This window comes from Sprattus sprattus (genome assembly GCF_963457725.1).
Source record: "Sprattus sprattus genome assembly, chromosome: 7".
In the NCBI taxonomy this organism is placed as follows: Eukaryota; Metazoa; Chordata; class Actinopteri; order Clupeiformes; family Clupeidae; genus Sprattus; species Sprattus sprattus.
Genome location: NC_137926.1, coordinates 7,295,227 through 7,306,019, shown reverse-complemented (window position 1 = coordinate 7,306,019; position 10,793 = coordinate 7,295,227). Strand labels below are relative to the sequence as shown.

The following is a 10,793-nucleotide window of genomic DNA, read 5'->3' as shown; positions in this document are numbered from 1 at the left end:
CGTTGCTCTGATTGGTTCTAGGTATCCAATTCAGCGAATAGGCATTTTCTTTCCTGGTTCGTTGAAACACGCCCCATAATCACAGCCCAAAGGTCCGGTATCAGACTCATATTCTGACTAGAATCATGAGTATGACATCGTCAGGCTAAGTATTGTGCATAGAATGCATGTTCTCCTTGTATAACATATAATGTGTTTAAATGATCAGAGCCACAGGAACATTACTTTATAAAAATAGACTACAAAAACAAGAAAACATGCTAAATGTACATTTAAGCTTGTAAAATCTCAACGTAGTCGGTAATCTGATGTTTGGGGGCAGAGGGTAGTAATTTACCACCTGTGAATTTTACGGTGGACCTTTGATACTGACGTCATAGCCATGCGCTTTGGTAACATCGACCGGAGAGCAGTGTTCGTTTGTTTGAAACACTTCAGAAGCTGCTGTTGGTTTACGGTGTTTTTCTTTACGCGGTGACGACCAACGTGCAGCTTTTATAGGTACATAGTCGACGGAAGTTATCCGGTGGCCCAGAATGAAATTATGTTCGTTGTTAGGGGTATGGTTGATTTTAAATGTAGCAGCTGCGATGGAGCCCATCAGTACAAGTATAGCTGTGGGCATGGCAGCAGCTCTCACGGGCTTTCTTGCCAGCTATCCAAACTTGGTTTACTATTTCCATGAATGCTGTCGGCCAGAGTGGATCTTCTTGAATAAGACACGTGAGTGTAATGGGACTGTTTTGCAGTACATGTGATTCATTGTTTTTAGATGATTGTTGCTGAGATAAGAATAGTTTGTCTGCGTTTGATACGGAAATTAACATTTCTTCCGGACATTGCTAAATGATGTGATTCGTTGGTCTCCTAGGTATTTTATTTTCTGAAATAGATGACTTTTACATTTTCAAATAATTCCACTCCTTTGAATGTTGTTTCAGCATTATATGCTTAAGATTCGACATGGGCTTGAGACACAAAACAAACTTACACATTTTGAATAGACCGGTATACTCACAGAAATAAATCATACACCAATATCCCATGGAAATATACGGATATTGAGATAGTTTATTGGAAATATCCAGAAACATACAAATATCCATCTCCGGCGCTTTAAATGACGTAACAAGTCGACAAGGAAGTGAACCTTGAAGTCGCTGAGTTGTCGTTGGCGAGAGGTGCAAGGCAGTGTTGTTAGCTAGGTACATCTATTGTCAATATTGACTAGATGTACGCATAAATGATTTCACTACTCTGGGAAAATGGGACACATGTGCATGACACTTCTGCGCTGTATTTTGATAACAAGTTTCACCGTGGATGCCTTTGAACCAATATCAACCAGCTTTATTGGAGCCGGGACTTGTTACCTTGGAAATAAGTTGTATAAATATCTGTACGAAACTTGCGATGAAAATTGACCTGTCGCTAAGCGCCGCCCTTAGAACGCAGATGAACCAATGACATTCCAGCCTGAACTGGACTCGGACATCGTCTCCGATAACTCCATTGAAAACAACAGGGAGGAGACCTTTTTCAATAATTTAATGATCGATTGATGTTGCTTATGAAAAAAAAAAAAAACATGGTCAAACGATGTGCTTGGGGTACACGTAACACCGACAGTAGGTATCCCGATAGGCTGCAGAATGGGGTATATTTCATCCCTTTCCCCAAGCCACAACGGGACAAAAACAAGTGTGTAGGCTAATTGTGGTAATGTAGTTTCAACATAAATGGCCAAACGATGTGCATGGGATAGATACAACACTGATACGAGTTATCGTGAGAAGATAGGCAATGGGGTATATTGTATCTCATTTCCTAAACGAAAACAAGACCGGTCCAAAATATCTCCGGTGGGTGGATTAAGCTGTGTGACAGACCGCACAGTGAACGCTACGCTACGTTCATTAGCTGCCATACTCTTGTTAGAATTTCCCATTGCTAAAGCAATCAACTAAGCCTACATGATAAAATACATTAGGCCTACTCATTATTCACAGTACCTGCTTACTTTCACCACTGATGTTATGCTAGGCTTAGGCAAGTTATCTCTGGTTCAAATGAGCTAACGTTAATGATTCAATAGCTGCGCTAGCGTAACTTTGTCAGTTATGGGACAGTTTATTAAACATACGATAGGTTTAATAATGGATTAACATGACAACGTGAACGAAACACACGCATGCCGGTAATTAAAAAGGTTACATTAACAAGCTAAACAGTTAGGACCATAGCCATGGTTTGGACACTGTCCTGTCAGGGGCAGGTTCCTGCTAGTTAATAAACGTAGGTGTACATCTCGGTGCCTTCCAGATTAGTTAAATTAACTGACTATGAATTTATTGTATCTTTCCCATGCGGTGCATGAACAATGCTGGTATTGGATGTATTTATCTGCAATCGCGATGACCGTGAGTTAGGCTTCTCCCTCTTGCATTGAACTCTGTAAATTCTCGCCTCAAATTTAAGCTTGTTATCCACCATATCGAGTTTTAAATTGTATACATATCCCTCCATTGCATAATTAAGTCCCTTTTGAAGCCTTCTAGGCGAAATCAGGTCCTTTTGTCTCCAAAAGTTGTCTAGAGCCTCTTAGGATATAGTTTTGTCACTGATAGCTGCCATTGTAAACTCTAGTCAGCTCTGATAAAGTGTCCGATTTAGCAGCTGTCACAATGGGGGGCGGGGCTTAGCGATAGGTCAATTGGATCAGATTTAACTCCTCTAGTAAGTTCATACGAAACGCTCATTGTTATCAGTTGTGTTTTGGAGAGACTAGATGACATTGAACAGTGCATCCTTTAAGGCCACGATGTAATGCAAGAATGAAAGTGCTTTATTAGTTTCAGTTTTCATTCAGTTATGAAATGCTTAGTACACTAGCGATATGTCCTGTGTCTTTTTCGGTTTGAAAGACCGCGTTCTCTTATCAAACCGTAATAAAAGAAAAGCTAAATTCTAAGTGCTACTAATCGTTAGTTTTAAGTTTTTTGTTTTTTTTAACTCTTCTCACCCGTTTTGTGTACTTTTATGCACACAATGGTACATACGTCCTAAAGTTCTCTCTCTATTTAAATTTTTATCCTAACAAAGTTTCCACACTAAAACCTATTAAATGTATTACTTATTCAGAGCTGCAGAATGCATCAGAGTAAGGACATGTCTGTGCATGTCTGTACCTGATTTCATTCATTGAGACACTCGTTAGATTTGAAGGATGTAAATGCTATATATTCAAATGTGTGTGTTTTTGGTGCATCATAAGCCTCTGTTTGACCATATTATCTGCAAAAAGTAAGTCTGTGAGGTGTGATGTTCATTTTCTTCATGCAGATCTGGAGGTGGCCTTGAACAAGGAGCTCTTTGGCCAGCATGTGGCATCCCGGGTAATCCTGAAAACGGTGACCGGATACATGCAAAACGCGAACCCCAAGAAACCCCTGGTCCTCTCTCTGCATGGCTGGACAGGCACTGGAAAGAACTTGATGAGCCAGTTGATCGCTGACAGCATCTACCACAAGGGCATGCAGAGCGGATTTGTGCATCTGTTCACAGCAACGGCACACTTCCAACACCAGAAGCATCTGGAAACTTACAAAGTAAGGGAGTGATGCAAGCATCGAGCTTACCTCCACCAATGTACTGACATACTGGTTGAGTGCTGGCTTTATGTTCAAATGTTATTACCAAGTTAATGGAAATGTTTTTTTTTTTTTTTTGGATAGGAGCAGCTACAGATGTGGATTAAAGGGAACGTCACAAAGTGCCCACGCTCCATGTTCATTTTTGATGAGATGGACAAAATGCAACCTGGCCTGATCGACAGCATCAAGCCATACCTGGACTACTACGATAATCTGGATGGGGTTTCTTATAGGCAGGCCATCTTCATCTTTCTCAGGTGTGTTAAACTTCAGTTCTCTCGAGTTTGGTTTTTTATTTACCCTGGAAGATGGTTTCACCCACATTTGAGCTGTATTCCAGACAGTTGTCATGATTTCAAATTCATGTCAACAGAGGAAATGATTGGTTCAAATGAAATATAAATAAAGTTTTGGATACTGTTAACAGGCAGCTTCTGCAGATTGAGAATCAGATATCTTGATGGCTAAATTGCTCTTTATACCCCTTTTGTTTTTCCATCTTAAAATAGCATCATCAAATTCCTTTTGATCCTCTAGAGTCGTGGATAAGGGAGACTGGCTCTTTTGCCATTAAAGATTGTCATGTAAAACCCAGATCTCTCTGCCCTTTACTTGAAAAGCTTTTAAATAGCTAGAACACAGAGATAGAACAAAGCCGAACCAAGGCAGAGATGCTTCAAACCTGTGTTATACATTCTTCGGTGCATGATGGGGAAATTGTATTCAAAGGAAAAACACTCTGATGAATAATGTTTTTTTTAATGTACAACTTAAGAAATATGTTGCATACATACCTGTACCTACAATACGTACCTGCCTTAAGCTTATGCCTGTAATCAGTTGATGTCCATAATGTGAATTAACTATAAGGCACTCTCTTTCATATTCAGTTACTTACAATTCTGAGACCAACACATGTTTGTCTCTCTAAAATCCAACCAGTATACAGTGCCATTCAGGAAATGATAATAAGGGTATGCACATCAGTCGTCTGTCAGCCAAGGCAGCATGTGAGCGTGGGCTTCAGGACCTTCCTCCAAAATCTATGTCTACACACCTTTAGGGCAAAAGCACAGTCAGTTGTAGTTTTATTTGGTTGACTTTAAAAAAATGTGTGTTGAGAGAGTAATACTTTAACATGGGTGGCCTCCTCATTTGCTGAATGATTGTATTCTGTTTCCATGTGTGTGTAATGTGCAGCAATGCAGGGGGAGAGAAGATTGCAGAGGTGGCCCTGGACTTCTGGAACACGGGTCGGGAGCGAGAGGAGATCAAGCTGAAGGATTTGGAGATGGCAATCACTCTCGCGGTCTTCAACAACAAACAGAGTACGCCACACTTCCTTTTCTGCCATTTTCTCAGGAGAAGGAATGCATACAGGGATGTACCAAAGAGTCATTAAATAAGTAGTGTAGAGTGAATGAAAAGTATCAGTTCTAAAGTGATGCATTCAAACATGTTTGCTCAGTGGAACCCTCTCTCATTTAAGTATTCCATTGCAATATCATGACCAGGTCTTTGACCTTGTGGTCTTTACTGTCCTGTTTTTGTCTTTTTCATTCTCTGTTTCTCACTGAGTTATGAGAGAGAATTGATCTCTTGGCTTTTCTCTCGTTTTTCTACCCTGTTTCCTCCTAGGCGGATTCTGGCATGCCACTTTGATTGACAAGAACCTGGTGGACGTCTATGTGCCTTTCCTGCCGCTGGAGCAGAAGCACGTGATTCAGTGTGGCCTGGCTGAGATGGTCGCCAGGGGAATGAAGCCAGACGAGGAAGTGGTGGAGCGCATGGCCCAAGATCTTTTCTATTTCCCTAAAGAGCATCGCCTCTTTGCCACTCAGGGCTGCAAAGTGATCTCCAGCCGACTGGATTATTACATTTAATGCCTACAGACTGGGAGGAGTTCATTTTAAGAAGTGACTTCTTATCTGAAGAGGAGGTGGTGGGGCATATTGTCCCTTCTCCCAGTCACACTGCTCCTATTCTGGATGGTGGGCGCTTCATGACTGGACAAAGAAATATTTTTAAATATTTTAACTGCATCACTTTCTGTAATTGGAATGCAAGGTGTTGGTCCAGAGGGAATGTATGTGTGTATATGAGTAAGTGAGCATGCAGGTGCCTCTGAAGATCTACTGAAATGCCAGGGAAAGAAGTTGATTATAAAAATCAGACACACCTCTGCCATCACAGTGACTTTGAACAGAGCATCAGTTGAAGGGTGTGTTCGTTGCACTAATTGTTCAAATAACTGTGATATTTCTTAAATTTACACTAAAACTACTTACCCAATTCATCTTTTGATCGACCTTGATTAAAATGAGTTGGTTATAAGAAGTTTGCCTTATTACTTTTTTTTTTTTAGTTTTTTCTTAAAATATTATCTGGCAGGTGCAGTTTCCTTATTTAGCCTTGGTGCCAAGTTATTACTACATGACCCAAGGGTCTGTTGTTACACATGCAGATTTCTAATTCCAACCTCTAAAGGACTCAAATCCGATCATGTTGGAAAACAAGGTGTGCTGTTTAGCCCTCTGCCTGAAATGATTATGATTTTTACCATGCACCACCAAATATATAATCAGATACCGGTAAGGAGAGGGGATGGAACGAGTTTCATGAGAATCATGGTACCTGGGCATTACAACATACAGCAGAAGTGAGTGGACCTATGTGCAATATCCCCTTTATGTGAAATGACTCAAAACTGTACCACCTCTCAATGCATTATTTCGAAGTTGATAAGCTTAGTATTTCCTCTTACGACGAATAAAAAACAAATATTTCAGAAAGATGATATTGAAAATACAGGCCTCAAATTAGAAACTCAATGCAACAAAAGTGAATACACCTGTGGTCACGGACACAAGTTTGAAAACCTGTGATCATTGAAACAAGATTGAAAACACATGTGATTTTCAATTAGCTGAAATGCATGGACATGGTAATAAAATGACCTGTGAACACCAGAAGACCTTTTTTCTATTTTAAACCTATGGGCTGTGTCTATCTGTCTCCACCATGGCGCACGTAGAGATGAATTGGAATAATCTGATTGTGAGACTTCACAAAGAAGGAAAGGAAGATCAGTGCCCAACTAATAATCAGTCAAACACAGTTGCAGCAGTAATCAGGTTGTAGAGAATGACCCATAGTACCATAATTAGAGCCGCAGTGGCCATTCTCCTAAAATAACACCACGGACAGCTTGCTACTTGAAAAACAGATGGGCAACTGCTTCAGACTTAGCAGCACAGTGGTTATCAATGGATATAGGAGTTTCTGGGACCTCTCAGACAGTGCAATCGACCCTGCAATCCATCAAAACTCTGGTGGATGACGTCCAAGACAAGAAAACCTGGCTTGCTCTTTCGCACAGAACAGCAAGATTCAAGATTCAAGATTCAAAAAGCTTTATTGTCTAGTATGTTGCCATACTAGAAAATTGTCTTTTGACTGAAGGCTTGGAGGTGTGTGTGTGTGTGTTTGTGTGTGTTATTTGTGTGAGTTCTTTGAGGAATGAGTGTTCTGTGTGTGTATAGCTATGGGGATGAATGATTTAAATTATTTAGATTAAACTTTGCTAAAGCACATGAAAATGAGCCTGATGTCGGAAGCACATTCTTTGTTCAGATGGGACCAAGATAAATGTGTAGGGTTTCACCACCGCCTTGGTGAGGGCCTGGGCCGATTATTGGGAGTTCATTTTGACTGGTCCTCACTGCCAGCCATGCCCACTTTCAGAGCGCTTGTGCAAATGGTTGCCTTGAAGACAGCGCTGTTGCTAGCATTGCCTTCAGTAGAGTCAGTCATTTGTGTGCATTAACAGTTAACCCACAATGCCTTATGCTGAGTGCGAACATGGCTGTCCTGTATTCTAACCCTGCTTTTATGGTTATTACATCTACATTTAGTTCAAGGCGGGTGACTTACATGGTTTTTCATCTCCGCCTCATGTATCTGCAAAGCAGGGGCGAATCTAGGTTCCGACTTTTGGGGGGGCTAAGCCCCTAGAGAAATCCTATTATTTTTCCTGTAACCCAACAGAATTAGGGGGGTCTGGGGGCATGCTCCCCCAGAAGATTTTTTTTGAAAATATTCTTTTAAATAGTGTCCTCTAGTGGGTTTTAGGTGAGAAATTAACAAATTTAGATTTAAAATATGGCACAACAACATATTGAAGACATCTGCTGAGAGGTGCTTATTATACTGTAGCATAATCATTTAATGAAAAGAGACAGATTAGTTGCAGTTGTAGCTCAGACTTACGATGGGGCAGCTGTAATGGGTGGGCCTTGTTGGGTGTGTGTATTTACGATGAAACGTACCTTGTGATAAAGGCAGTCCGCGTACTTTTCTCCGGCGCTTTCTCCTTCCATTCCTCAGTATAATTCAAACTATTAACATGGAGCGGCATCAACGGTTAACGTTGTAGGCTGGAATTCACTAGCTAGTTATATCTGGCTGAGCTACTGAGTAGGCTAGCATACCCACAGGATCAATGAACCGGCATGATCAAAAGAGCCACGACATCTATAATAAATCCGCAATGATTTAACCATTTCGTTTAGTTTACCATTTTAAACTTAATGCGCTATATATACCTTTGTATCGAGCAGCTGATTATGGCAACTTTCACAGCTTTTTTCCAGCTTGAGTCGGACAGTCGTTCCCAGTCTGTTTATTTGACGTTGTCTTGTCACCGTCTGTCTGCACGCTCTGTCTCACTCACTCACTCACTCACGCACGCACGCAGGCACGCACGACCAAACAGAGCTGTGCGCTTGCCACACAACAGTCTCAAACAGGCAAGAGTCCTGTGCAACTCAAGACTATTTTATTTCTAACTCTAAAAATTAAACTTATTACGTTCACAAAGTCGGTTGATAGGTGTGAGTTTGACGATCTCAGAATAAAAAAAATTAAACCATTTTTGTTTGGGGGGGCTAATGAAACTTTTGGGGGGGCTCCAGCCCCCCCAAAAGGGGGCTAGATCCGCCCCTGCTGCAAAGGATGGCAGATTCATCCCTCTTTGTCCTGAGAGGGCTGAGAGCAGTTGGTTGTTTACTGTACAGTGGAGGCCAGGCAACCTGTTTCACCACAGCAGTGTTTTTAGAGTGCCTCTGTTAGTGACATCTGTTCTGTCGCTTCATGGTTGCTACAATCCCCTTTCATTAGATGTTATTAACTATCGTTGTATACTTTAGGTTTAGAAGCTGTCACAATAGGACTATGAACAGTTTTAGATGATTGTCTGAGAGGTTGGTATGCAAGAGAAGAATAATCTACTTCCTTTATTCCTCTTTTAGAGGAAAGAAAGTGCTTATAATAACCTCTTAATGATATCCACGGTTTGCCTTACAGTTGCTTTAAGGTAGGTTACTGTCTGGCTATGTCCCGTGGTATGGTATCCTATTTTAATTTAACGTCTTGAATGGTAAGAGACCACACAGGGATGGATAATGAGCGTTATTTAACATTAAATTACAATGTCACATATGGCAGACACCTTCAGATATGAGAGACCCCCTCAGATTTTTGACTTTGCTGCTTCCATGGGAGCTAGTCCTCACTCTATGGGAGCTCGGCTCCCTCTGGCTCCCACGTAATTGGAAATTAAATGAAATGTTTGTGTTGGTCAAGTGTGTTTAATGTCATACATTAGAGTTCTTAATGGGTTCTTTCCAGAAATTATTCTTCTGTATATGTGACAAACTCTATCAACTACCATGTGTCCCTTGGTGATGTTTCAAAACCACAAAGCCAAAAAATACACGAACAAGAGGTTTGATTTTTAAACAAGTGTTATTTCATCAGATGTACCACAGAACATTCCGAGCTTGATCTATGTGCAAGCAATACAGCAAAGGTCAGTGAACCAAGTTTACATTCCTCTTGGCAGACTTAAGTAGGCAGCACAAAGGCTCCGGCCCATTTTACCAAGCCAAGCTCCCATAATATTTATTCAAGGGCAGTTCTGCCAGTGTCTGCCCTCCAGAGCATCTGTATAATTATAGTGTATTCCTATTTTTCTGGTTGGAAAAATAATCTGCAGACCTGTAGCATGAAATAATAAGTAACCAATGACTTCTCAGAAACGGATAGAATGACATAACACTGACATCTGTTTATCTCTTTTTGGTTGTCTGGCTTGTGTTGTTTGTTTCTTGTTACTCGATGGAGAGACTGAGGGGATGTATTCTGCTAGCATTCAGTTCATTCAAGTTTAATGCGGTGATGGAAACATAATGCTGTAATGTCTTCTTCCAAGACAGCGTAGCAGAGGTTCCAAACAAGATTTGCTAGCTAATCTAATCCTAAAGCTCTCTGACTTTAGCCATTTTTCATCATCACCTATTATTTCAGTTGATGGCGGCAGTGAATCTTAGTTGTAGTCCAGCATTGGAGGCAGTTGGAATATATTTTAAGGAGCTGACATCATTTGGCCTGCAGAAAAGAAATTGGCATATAGACATATTTCTACTAATAATACTACTAGTAAGCACTACATCCAGCCATTAGCCAAATTATTTAACATTTTTGCAACATATTCTTACTGCACTGTCCATTTCAAACATGCAATCTTTTGCACCCTTATCTCTCCTCACTCTTAACACGTCCCACAATAGTTACCCAACCATGAACTGTGCCACCATCCTTGGACCTTATTCTGGAAACATTTTCTTAAATGTCTTCTTACGAACTTTGTAAGACCAATCTTAAGAAAGATCCTCGCCGGTTTCATTAACTTAAAATTTCTTCTTAACTTTTTCTTAACTGCATTCGAGAATGAGGACCATTCTTAACAAAAATAGTTTATGTAGGTCATTCATATATATGAATGCCAGAGAAATCCCCAAAGTCTCTTCTCATCATATCAAGGAACAAACACACAAAGTAGAAACATGAGTAGAACCAACAAATTGACCTTAATACTGAATCACGGAGGTTTAAATGTGCCTTACTCTAAGGTTACAGTCAGGTCAGTCAGGAAAGCCAAGGAGAGCCCAGTACTGCAGCAACATTCCAGCAAAGTATCGCCATGGTAACACCGATGCATACAAACCCAGCGTCTATTTAGACCAAAAACACAGATCTTACAAGGGTCAGGAAATTCACAGCGACATAATGGTCAACGTT

General features: G+C 40.7%; 1 protein-coding gene across 2 annotated transcripts; it reads left to right on the top strand.

Annotated features, from left to right (window-relative positions):
• Window positions 1-465: 465 nt before the first annotated feature.
• LOC308368026 (torsin-1A-like) lies at window positions 466-5,984 on the top strand. 2 transcript variants are annotated; one of them, XM_080842069.1, is made up of 6 exons: window positions 1,181-1,423; window positions 2,717-2,736; window positions 3,343-3,608; window positions 3,735-3,910; window positions 4,854-4,981; window positions 5,292-5,984. In XM_080842069.1, the coding sequence occupies exons 1-6, from the start codon at window positions 1,266-1,268 to the stop codon at window positions 5,534-5,536; spliced, it is 993 nt and encodes a 330-aa protein (XP_080698195.1). In that variant the 5' UTR covers window positions 1,181-1,265; the 3' UTR covers window positions 5,537-5,984. The 2 variants fall into 2 exon arrangements, with proteins under 2 accessions (XP_080698194.1, XP_080698195.1); XM_080842068.1 differs by lacking the exons at window positions 1,181-1,423; window positions 2,717-2,736 and adding an exon at window positions 466-723.
• Window positions 5,985-10,793: the final 4,809 nt, after the last annotated feature.

Bases quoted from the DNA above. Each gene is read 5' to 3' on its own strand.
- LOC308368026 (XM_080842068.1), top strand. From the start codon at position 537: ATGAAATTATGTTCGTTGTTAGGGGTATGGTTGATTTTAAATGTAGCA. The intron at 724-3,342 runs GTGAGTGTAATG...TTCTTCATGCAG, and splicing joins GATCTTCTTGAATAAGACAC to ATCTGGAGGTGGCCTTGAAC. The intron at 4,982-5,291 runs GTACGCCACACT...GTTTCCTCCTAG, and splicing joins GGTCTTCAACAACAAACAGA to GCGGATTCTGGCATGCCACT.